Consider the following 12,178-nt stretch of genomic DNA (forward strand, 5'->3'; position numbering starts at 1 on the left):
AGATTGTTCCCCTTTCACAAAAAGTGTATAAAGTTTTCTTTATTTATTTGATCGGAACCTGGTGGGTACTGCAGTGGTTGCTTTGACTGGCAGGTGAGCTGACACAGGCACGTGTAGCTGCAGTCGCCTGGTTGTCCTTCACTCAGTAAATGAGCATGTAAAAGCAGCCACCGTAGTGGAGTCTCTCTATGTCTGCGCATTTTTATTGCAGCTGTCTGATTAATATTATGACCTGCGGAGTTTTATTAAACTGTTATTTCGCACTAATTAGCGACTATCTGTGTCTGTGTGCAGCACCTGTACAGCTTTGTGAAGCACATTAGCACCTTCTTATTGATACAAGCCAACTTCTGGTTGTATTGAATGCAGCACAGCAGTGGCTAAAACACCCATCTTTAGGCTTCAAAATGCAGGGCCAAAAACCAGCCGGTGACACCACGTCCATCTATTATATACAGTCTATGGTGCCAGCATAGGCAGCTGTAGTCCTATAATTTGAGTGGCTGTGCTGCACCTTTGAATTCCAACCCCATGTGCTTAGCCCCTTCAGTGATTTGGTCATTTTTTCTCTTGATCTTATTCGGCCCATGACACCAGCACCTGTCACTCCAGAGGCACCCAGAGATTTTATTTTTTACAGAATATATAAACTAATAAACAAATGTGTTAGATTATAGCTAAAACTGTCGAGCAGTATACAAGTGATTAAAATCATTTCCAACCTTAGCATTAAAGTGATATACAGTAATATTGATGCAATAATATTCTGTCTGATCAGTACTTTTACTTTGGGTTCTTTAAGTATGATTGATGTGAAAACTTTAGCTTTTGGACTTAAGCAGGATTATAACTTTTACAAAGTACTTTGCAAAACAGTCATAACATATGAAATGTAAAATATGAAAAAACCTTTTTCAGGCACTGCTTTAGTACACAGGCTGCACAGGAGCCTTGAAATCATTGTTTCTCAGATTTTAAATATTCTATTTCCTCTTGTACGCAGATATATTTAATTACCACTTTCTTCCTCATCTACACCGCACATTTCACTCACACCAGACTTTTGTATCTTTGGTTTAGGAGCCAGGGTGCTCCTGAACCAAGTTCATTCCCTTCATTTGAAAGCATCCACTGATCTGTTTTTCCCTTTTATTTATGATTCATGTTTTAAATTATATGTCTTGCTTTTGAGCTGTTACAATCTCAACATCTGAATGTTCACTTGGGATTTTAAATTCCACAGTTTTAAAAGCATATCTGTGACTATTAACCGCCACACTCAGTAAGAAACGCTAAATACTGCCTGACTGACTCTGGTTTCTAATGTAGCAGCGCCTCCTTTTGGAAGATTGCCTGCATTACAGCTCCGCTCCCACCTCACTGGAGACGAGATCCACTGTTACTGTCTGAACATTTAAACACCCAGCAGGGCTTCACTGGCCAGTTTTGTTTTGCCACATAATTAACAAAAAATTAAAAAAAAAATAAAAAAAATCAGAAACTACAAGACGCCCCCTGCTCACAATGATTCGTCCATTCATTTTGCATTCAAGTTTTTCTCATTACAAACCTTTACAAACCAAGTGTGTCTGCTATTTGGGATTTGTACACATTTCTTAAACTGATGGTTTGCTGTAATAATAATAATCCTACCAAACAGATCTCTTACACAAATCCAGATTTAATCAAGTGTCAAATAAAGTTAGGGGAGTTAAAGAGTTCCTTTTGTGTTAGTAAGTTCACTGTAAGCAAAACACACAACAAATCAACACAATATAAACTTCCTATGTTACACAGGAACTAAACTCTGTAAGGAGGTCCACGCCGTGAATTTGTCATATTGAAAATATTCTGTGGTTCAGATCGATCCCTGATCTTCAATTAATCGTATTATGAAGGAAATGAATCTCTGAGTCTCTGGGAGGGTGTTGTTTGTCCTGGATTTTTAATATCCAGCCTCAGTGGCACTAGCTGCAGGTCCTTCCCGAGACAGCAGGGGGCAGTCTGAATTCATAATTGTGCGGCATTGGACTGGATATCCATTTAAAGCTTCCAGCAGGGACTTTGGGACTCTCTCCTTCTCTAAAATGTTACATTTTACAGGTTTTTAAATGAATGCAGCTCAATTTATAATTTACCTTTTTGTTCTTTTTGTATTAGGGAGCATCTGATGTTTTCTCCAGGTGTGTAACTTTTGTTAATAGTCAATGGTGCAATAGACCTCAATACTTGAAATGTGCAATTCACTTGTATTTTTATTTTTATTCCTATTTATTCTATTTATCCCCTTCGTATATTTTATTTATATATGTCTCTGTATTTATATATGTGTGTGTGTGTATATATATATAATATTCTGTAACTGTAACTTCTGTCTGTGCTGTGCTTTTGGAAACCGAATTTCCCAGAGGAACCCACCCGAGGGATTAATAAAGTTTTATCTTATCTTATCTTAAAGTCTCTGATATCCATGAGAAATTTTGCCTTTATCAGGAAAAAAAAGACATAAAATATGATAGGATGAAGAACGGTGGATCCAGGGTGAACTTTAGTCAAAAAAAGTCACACTCATTCAGCAGTGTTGCACTCCATATGTTAATCCCTTTTATTAGTGCACTGTGTCCCATCAGGGGCCGACCCACAATTTGAAAGAAAGAAACTAAAGGAAGAAAAAAAATGTATCAAAAAAAGCTAAATGTGACCGTCTCCCTTATGGACTTTTTTTTTTTTAATTCTGAATCAGATGCTAATTAACAGATAAATCTAAAAATATAAATAAATAAATATTATGTATAAATATAAGAAATAAATAACAGTTTAAAAACTATATCACAATGTGTGTTTTACTGGTTTCTCCTCAGTGAACCAGTTCATCCAGTTCCTCTGTGCAGCGTGTGAAAAGTTTTACACTGCACTATAGCATATCAGAAAGAACTTTTCAGCCCCCTGCTTCCATGTATTCTTTCAGTTTGGTGTCTCAGCTGCTCTTTTATGTCACATTTCTCGGCGTTAAAGAGGAAAAAAATATAATATTCAATGTGTTTGTTTGGAGACTGTAAATGTGGTAATTATGTTTTATTATTTTACAAACAAAATGAAAAACCTGAACCATTGTGTTACCAGCTGACATATGAGAAAAATAAAAAATATATTTTTATTTAGTTATATATCGACTTCTTAATTCACTGTTCGAGAAACTGCACTCTCAATTTCTATTTTTTTTATGATTTAACACTTCATGTTTTATTGCCATTTCTTTTCTTTTTAAAACTGAATTTTACTGTGAGTGTTATTTTATTCAAATTCATTGTATTTTATGTATTTATTTATTTATGTTAATTCATATGTGTGTGTTTTGTATTTTATTGTGATTTTGTTTATGTTTCATTTTGATTTCTTTTATTTTAACAGATTGTTACCAGTTTTTTGCCTTTTTTCAATCCATTTATTATTATTTTAATTCCTTTTATTATCACATTAAGATGAGTTTGGTTACAAGTTTTACTGCAAATTATTTTTAATCTTTTTTTTTTATTTAAATATTTTATTTTTTAGTTTAAATAAACAGAGGCTAATTGTAGATATTGACCACGGGAATGGGTTAAACTGCCGGGTGTGTGTGTGGTCATGAATAAAGAGGAGAGTCTATTGAAGGGAGCACGATGAATACCATGACAACTCCCAGCAGTCTCACATGTATTCCCAGCAGAAAAAGAGTGTGTGTGTGTGTGTGTGTGTGTGTGTGTGTGTGTGTGTGTGTGTGTGTGTGTGTGTGTGTGTGTGTGTGTGTGTGTGTGTGTGTCCGTCCATTATAAAGTGTTCGGGGGGAATAAATGGGATAAATGTGGAGGCCGTGCGGTCTTTGTGGCCATGGGCTCAGCGTGTGTTTGTTTGCAGAATTTGACCACCCAGCAGGAATTTACACACACACACACACACACACACACACACACACACACACACACACACACACACACACACACACACACACACACACACAGCTCATATCTTTGTCACACATCTCACACTCAAAAAAACTGAAGACCAGCGCTCAATCAAACTAACAACTTTCAGAAATGATTGGGACGGTACCCTCCATCATTTTAAATCGTCAATCTGATCCTTCATTTATCTGCTACAACTTGTTTTTAGCCATATTAAAATACAAGGATTTATGAGGAATTTGCAGGATTTGGATTAATTCCCACTAACACCTGTAGGTTTTCCGGGCCTATTAAAAAGGGGGGGAAAAAATATTTTCATCCTGAAACACAAAAACAAATCAGTTCAAAAATGAAAAGCAAACAGCGCTTTGTGAGATTACTGTGGTTACAAATCCTGACTATGACTTTGCTTTTCAATATTCTCTTCATCTGAATTTTTTGAATCAATTACTTCTAACATTTTATTGACTAAATGCTCGTCTTCACCTCGTGGCACCCACATTTTGAAAAGGAACAGAGAGTAAAATGAACAAAAAACTACATTTAAAACTGAATAGACAAATAAAAATAGACTGACTCGGTGGTGAAGAGATCACACCGCCCTGCTCCCACTCATTAAATGAAATGAATCCACAGATATGTTAATAAACCAGAAATCAAACAGACTCTGAAGCACTAACTCTTTAATGATAAAGGACCTGAAATTATCAACTAAATCTCCAAGCACCCTTCAGCTAATTAACAGGAAGTGTTTTTTTATTTGAAGCTTTTAATGATCCAAATCGCCACTAAAACCAAACCTAGCAATTACCTGCATTATGCAACTCAACCACGAACAGACAGGTCAAAGATTCAGCTGATGCTTCGAGAAGCTACGCAGGCTTCCCTCGGTTCACTCATCCAAACAGATATTCTTAAAGGAAAGCCGCCAGAGAAACACAGAATTAAACATCTTCAGCCACTATAAGAACAATGGACCCCTCTAAAGATGGCACGGTGCCCGCAGAGATCCCATCTCACCATTACTGAGACAGTCTGAGGTTACACACTTAATGCACCAGTGTGTAACCTCAGTGACAGTTCAAGTGACAGTGCCCTCTATTAGCCATGGTCCACAAAGTCTACAGAGGCAGGAGGTTGGGGTGGATGAATGGGTCAGGTGCTCAATGGGAAATGATGAGCTGCACATTGGGACACTGCAGGGCTGCGGTCACATAAGACATGCTCATGAGCCAGAACACCATCAGGAACGTTTTCTTTTACACCACTTGAACTTTAATTTTATTTTTTTCACTGGCCTTTTATTTTTGGTTTTACTTTTGGTTTGGGTTTCAGAAAAAAATGAGAAATGATCTTTCACAGAGCTACAAAGTCTGTTTTAAGAAGCTGTGCAGGTGGTGGTGGTGATGCACGTCACATGAATATCAGCAAGGAGAAAATGATCAACTTTTACTGTTTTCTTTGTGTTTGTTTGCTGTTATGTTTAGGCACTAAAAACTGTTTTTCATGGAGAGGAATTTGGATTTTTGTCCCTCAAAACCTAGTCTCAAGGCTTCAAATTGATTTCTTAACCATAATGAAAATGATATTTTAAATAGTGACCATCAGGTGGGGTTAAACAAAAAAGAATTCAAACACTCAGGAAAGTCTTTAGTGAGGTCACAGATCCAAGCAGCCGAGAGCCATTTTTAATTTAGCTTCTACTACCAGACATCTTTTGGTTGTTTAATAAAACTCAAGTTTAGACAGTTTAATTATTTTAATGTATTTAATTACTTGTATTTCAATATAAGTTAATAATAACAGGATTTGGTAATCTGGGAATAACTTGGTGAAAACTGCTCCTGCTCCTGCTCATGTTCTCCTGCGCTTGTGCAGGTTTGACCTAGGAACTCCGGTTACGCCTGAACGCTAAATTAATGCAGCCCACAAAAAGATTCTTAATCACAGGAGTTTAACCTCCTGTTTAAGATAAAGGTTAATAACACTGGAGATCATGTCACACTCACCTATTTCTTATGCTTGAACCTATGGCTGTCACAATATCTGATTAGTCTGGTCAAAAAAATATTCTCAATAAGACAAGAAATACTTTTTTTTGCCACATTCAAGAAATTCTACTCAAGAGAATATTTTTTAAAGGTCCCTTAAATCCATTTATAACTTAATTTATTGGCTTTTTTCACAAATAAAAAATTAAAGGTCCATGAAGGTGATGACAGTATGCAGCTATAACTGTGCAGAAACATACAAAATGGACTATTCTAAAAATATTTATCATCTATGCAGTAATGTCATTATCATAATTTATCATCCCTGACAGTTACCATGACGCCCCCGTCCACACCAAACTGACTCGTTTGGATTGAATTAGAAAAATAATAAACTGTTTGGTTCTATTTCTCTAGATCTCTCAGATCTCCTTGAAGAACCCCTGAAAATATTTTAAATTATTCATAATAATTTCTCAAACTGCTCATCCAAAAAAAGTTCATTCTGTATTTTTGAATGGAATAAAAAAATTAAGCACGTGTCAGTATGAAAAAACCCTCATATGATAGTTTATGCATTTCTGCTTGTGCAGATGGAGGTGGCTCGGAGCTTCTCTCCATCTCTGCACTGGACTTGACTCTCAGCCGATCTCTGTAACATTTCTTTACTTCACTGACGGCACACAGATGATTTCATACAAACAAAATCCAACATGAACACGTACACTGGCACATTTCTATCCCTAAAGACATGATCCACAAGAATGCACCTCCAACGGTCTAATTGCTGCACCTCATCATAATTATAAGCAGCTTTCTTAGTGCAGATGATGTGGTATCAGGAGACTAATAGAAATAAAGATAACTTATGTTAAAAATTAATTTTAGTCTTAGATTTTCAGCAGTCCGTGGGTGCAGATGTTCGAACTGTCGTCTCACCGGCTTTGACCTCAACTGTGAGCCATTCAGAGCTTTGAGTCTTCGGTAACACTCCATTTCTGGTCATTAATGAATCATAATAAACTCAAAATCATTTAATTGGTCCCAGTTTTGCATTTTTTTTATGACTGATCACAGAAACATCACAACAAAGAAGAAACTAAATACCCCCTGTTGATGCTATTTTTATGCCTTTATTGATACAAATAATCTGACTGAGACTCAGCGTCTCATTTACAAGAGACAATTTGGCAGTTGTCCTACTTAAGGCGCAGGTGTAGAGTTGAAGAGAGACGTGCATTTCTGTATTTAGGCAACATGAAAAACTATTTAGAAAGCTGCTAAACTCAGTGTGTAACAATGCTGCTGATACAGGAGGGTCTTTTCTATACTAATAATAATATTATTTGATATAAAATACAAGTTTGGATCTCATTCGAGTGTTTTAGGAACTTAATTTTTACAGACACACACACACACACATATACAGTGCTGTGACCTCCGTCATGCACACAATGTGATAACCACAGAGGAGCCAGAAGAAAGGAGGAGGATGTTTCATATTAACACATTTTTCCTTCAGAAAGTTTGAAAATAAGTAGGTTGTAAGCCACTTTGTCCCCGTTTAGAAGAGTTGGTCTAAGCTTGAGAACTAACCCTGAGCAAATATGGTCTCATCTTCTAGATTTCAGTGAGATAGTCATTCTTTTTCCATCTCAGAATACCGATATGTGTGACTCGTTTTGTTTTGAACATGTTTAAAAGTCAACGATATTTGAAATTAAAATATTAGGACTTCTCATTAAAAGTGAACGGATGTAGATTAAAACAGCTTCCGACAAAAGACACAAAAACACGCTAAAGTCTGGACCCGGGCAACACAGAAGAATAAGTCATAAACAGAAAAATATATCAGACAATCAAAAAGTCATAACTGCAGACCAAAAAGGAGAAATCGTAGAAACTTCAAACCGATTGCATCGATCAGGCTTCAGGCAGAAAACACAGAGAGGATTAAAGCGGATTACAAGAATTAAACAATAAGACAGTAACAAGCTGAAGCAATGAGCCCAAGTGCGTTTGAATCACTGAGCCAATCAGTGAGTGAGTCAACACTGTGACTCTTCATCCCAACAACAAACATGCTCCGACCTTTATCAGTGCAGACTGGTGCTCTGAGGGAATCATCATAAAATTATTCTTAGTGCAATTACTTTGTTATTTGGATTTTTAATACCAAGTTTGAAGACAAGTGGTTGTGGATTTTTACTTTATTTTTATTCATTTATTGAAAGAAATTGAGGTGGTGGACTGATGACAGCTCAACTTTTAAACACCAGAAAATTTAGAAACCACATTCTGAGGTTTTTGAGTCAATCTGCTCAGATTTGGACACTTTTAGGTCAAATAAATAAAATGTTTCAAATTTTATTCACAGAATATCATTTCTGCCATAACTTTGCATTAAATTACAGATTCTTCTTCTTTTTTTTTAAAATGATGATTTACAAATTAACAATGTAAAAAAATGGCAGGTTTTAAAAAAAATAAACAATATTATTAAAATTAAAGTCATTGTTTACAAAAAAAACCCCAATACGATATTAAAAAGAATAATTTTGTGGCCAAGGGTTAAATCTATGAATATCAATAAATTAGAGAAGTTATTAATGTAGTCATTCTGACTATATTTTTTTCTAAATGTAATTTAATCAATATAAAAACATTTTTAATCTCTTTATTTGAATAAATTATTTGATGCTTTGTATATTTTATTAGGTATAATGGATTGTTTATAGCTCTAATGTAGAAGGTTTAGGGATTTTTTCAGTTTACCGAGTTGATACTTATGGTCCTGCATAAATAAATAAATTATCCTCAAACATTTTTGTTGTGTCTTTCTTCTTGCCGTTTGCTGTTCAGGCACCATGAGCGCATTTTGATGGAAATACTGGAGATTTTATTTCTGCGGTAAACAGGAAGCGGATCAGTGGCGCTAACATGTGTAAATGCGTCGCTTCTTTCCTTCTAATCCTCCATCATTAATCATTCATCTCCTCCCTGACGCTCCGACGTCTCTGTTAATGCACTGCTCCGTTTTTTTTCTGCACACCCTCATCCACTTGACTCTCGGGACCCGCCTCCGTCCTTTTTACCGTCACACACACACGTTAAAAGGACGGTGCCACACTGTCTGAACGTCTTCCCTCATGTATTTTTCATGCTGTTAAACCCTCTCCGGTCGGCCCGTGCAGCTCCGGGCTCCCCTCTGACGGCATTCATGGACCCGAACCCTCCGCTGCCTGCTCCTGTTTAACGGCAGCTCTTCACCCTCCTGGATACGAGCCCAGAACTCTCCCCTTCTTCTCGTCTCTCCCGTCCTCCCCGCGCCATGCCGTTTGGCGCCAACGCAAAGACGGGGTTCTCCGTGCGGGACATCCTGGACCTTCCCGACTCGACGGGGAGATGCGGGTCCGGGACCGAAGAGACCGAGGAGGACGACACCGAGGAGGCCTCCACGGAGGTGTCAGGCGGCCGGGGCTTGTGTGAGCGCGCCGGTGAGCGTTTGGGCACGTGGAGCAGCACACCCGGTAACCTGCCCTTTTCACGTGAGAGACTTCTTTGATTTTAATGACTATAAAAGTTCACGCGTTCACACTGACCGCCCTCGCCCTTGCTGCTCCAAATCTCGAAAATATGTGAAAATATGCTTAAATATGGATATTTCCGTCAAATAATCGTGAAACAGCCTCCTAAAAACTTGCGTTAAATGATTATTTATTTACGTTTCTACTTGTAACTGGATCGGGTTTTTTTTTTTTATCTGATCCGCTAAACTTCGAGTTCAGCTTCTGTGTTGCTGTGTCGGTAATTCAGCTTCTGACATTTTTGATCGCTTCACTTTTTTTCTCCCAATGAACTTAAGAAGCTTAAAGTCGCTTTGCTGGTTCTGTTTGTAAAAACACACCTGAGCTCAAACCAGTCACGCCATCAATCTGCCACTGAGTCTCAGAGAGTAATCAGATTACTTTACTGTCTCTCTCCCTGCAGTGCACGGGCTGTCCTTGGAGCCTCGCGCCGATCCCAAATCCCCGGAGCTGTCTACGGATGAGTCCCCAGACGCAGAGCGGGACGCGCGGTGCGCTCGGGCGCAGAAGGCGCGCGGCAGGAAGCGGCGCGTGCTCTTCTCCAAGGCGCAGACCTTCGAGCTCGAGCGCCGCTTCCGACAGCAGCGCTACCTGTCTGCCCCGGAGAGGGAACATCTGGCCGGGCTGATCCGCCTCACGCCGAACCAGGTGAAGATCTGGTTCCAGAACCACCGCTACAAGATGAAGCGCGCACGCGCCGGGCACAGCGTGGACGCGCTGCAGCTGCTGTCGGCCCGCCGGGTCGCCATCCCGGTGCTGGTGCGGGACGGAAAGCCGTGCGGCCGGGCTGCAGCCAGCGAGATGGAGGCGACGTTGAGGTCCGGCCTGAGCCTGCCGCTCTGCGCCTACTCCCCCCTGCTGCACCCCGCATACGGCCCGGAGCAGCATCCGGGGGTGCAGCAGCACCCAGGGGTGCAGCAGCTGGCGCACGTGTACCATTGGGCCTGGTGAAGCCCGGCGTAAGACTTGTGCGTGCCCTCTTCGTGAGATCGTAACCGGCCTTCTGCCCTGTCAGAATATCATAAAAACCGCTTCGGCCTCGAAGTGAAATCTGTGTTTTTTGAAAGGAGTTTGGCACAAATTTTAGAGCGTTTAATTCTTGTAACCAAGGAAACGAGTTCACACATGTTCATCTTCTTTGGTGTCTTTGGTGACCTCGCTCAGACGCGCGAGCCGTCTAAAACTACCCCGCCCCCTGTAAGATAGAACTGATCACAGCAAATGTTTTAGCAGTTTTTGTGCGATTTATTCTGATGTCGTTTACGTTGTGTTCGCTGCAACAACAAAGTCACTTTTTTCTGAGAGATGTTTTTCGTATGTGTTTCATAAATCTATTTATAATGTTGCCCTGTGTAATAAACTGGTTATTTATGGCGGTAAATAAAAATCTGAACAGAGGTGAGTCGTGTGATTTCAGCCTGTACTGGCCCCGTAGGGCGGATCCTTCAGATCTCAAAGGATGAACAGGATTTTTTGTTTGTTTGTTTGTTTGTTTTTTACATGGGCTGCTGAATTCGAGATGAGTAATTGCGGACCCCCTGCAAACAAATTAGTCATTGTTTTTTCTTATTTCTGTGATTTATCTGCAGGACAAGGGTTCTTTTTATAAAAATGCTCATTTCGGCCCTTCTGGAACATTTTCGAAAATACAAATTACACTGAACTATCCGAATCCTCAATTATCTTTAAAAAAAAGAAAAAAAAGAAAGAAAATCCTATTTCTGAATGGGCTGAAACCTGGGTGACTCATTTCTGGGCCCCGGCAAACAAATGAATCATTTTGGACCATTTGGTCCTAAAATCCCCCATATTTAAAAATATATATATATATATTTTATTATTTTAAACTTTTTTTAAATGATCATTTCAGTGATTTATCTGCAGGACAAATCATGTTGTTGGGTTCTGTTTTGTTTTTTAAAAAAATTCTAATTTCAGCCCTTCTGGAACATTTTCTAAAATATAAATTACCCTGAAGTATCCAAATTAATCCTGAATTATTTTAAAACTAAAAAAAAATCCTTGGTACATATCGGAAAATGTATAATTCAGGTTAATATACTTTGTTCTTTTCCATGTTTTAATGATGATGGTGATTTTATAATGACCCAATTTTTTGGACTTGTGAATCATAAACATCAGAGCAGCCCGAGGATCATTAGGAGTATTTAAGGCAGTGATTTCCAGACTGGGGGATTAGGACCCCCCAAGGGGTCCCAAGATAAATGTGATGGGTCACGACACAATCAAAAGGGAAGCAAGAAAAAGACTTATCCTTTTTTTCTTCTTAAGCTTTGCATGATCTTATTTTTTAAAAAGATAAACATTTTCATCCCCGCGGTGAAACAATCTGCAAAGGCTGCAATCATTACAGCATTCAGCTCTAAACCATGAGACCCACAGAGGCTTCGTTTAGTCCTTTGAAATTAAAGCTGCATGACCATCTCTGCACGGCGGGCCATTTAAGACCTGCAGAGGTTGGCCTCGGGTAATATGAGTAATAATCACTTTCTTTGGGTATATGAGCAACTTAAAAGCTGCTCTAAAGCAGGTCAGGATCTATAGGTCACAATTCAGCCTTAATAACATCACAATTTTAGCTGATATGCAGCTGAATTCTTTTATTAATAAAATCCCCAGCAGCTCATTTTCCAAC

General features: G+C 38.8%; 1 protein-coding gene across 2 annotated transcripts; it reads left to right on the forward strand.

The window, feature by feature from the left end:
* Positions 1 to 8,990: 8,990 nt before the first annotated feature.
* nkx2.2b (NK2 homeobox 2b) lies at positions 8,991 to 10,914 on the forward strand. Of its 2 annotated transcripts, none has more exons than XM_080883366.1 (2): positions 8,991 to 9,465; positions 9,926 to 10,914. In XM_080883366.1, the coding sequence occupies exons 1-2, from the start codon at positions 9,267 to 9,269 to the stop codon at positions 10,471 to 10,473; spliced, it is 747 nt and encodes a 248-aa protein (XP_080739492.1). In that variant the 5' UTR covers positions 8,991 to 9,266; the 3' UTR covers positions 10,474 to 10,914. The 2 variants fall into 2 exon arrangements, with proteins under 2 accessions (XP_080739492.1, XP_080739491.1); XM_080883365.1 differs by having other exon boundaries at positions 8,999 to 9,483.
* Positions 10,915 to 12,178: the final 1,264 nt, after the last annotated feature.

Source organism: Rhamphochromis sp. 'chilingali' (genome assembly GCF_963969265.1).
Source record: "Rhamphochromis sp. 'chilingali' genome assembly, chromosome: 5".
Classification (NCBI taxonomy): Eukaryota; Metazoa; Chordata; class Actinopteri; order Cichliformes; family Cichlidae; genus Rhamphochromis; species Rhamphochromis sp. 'chilingali'.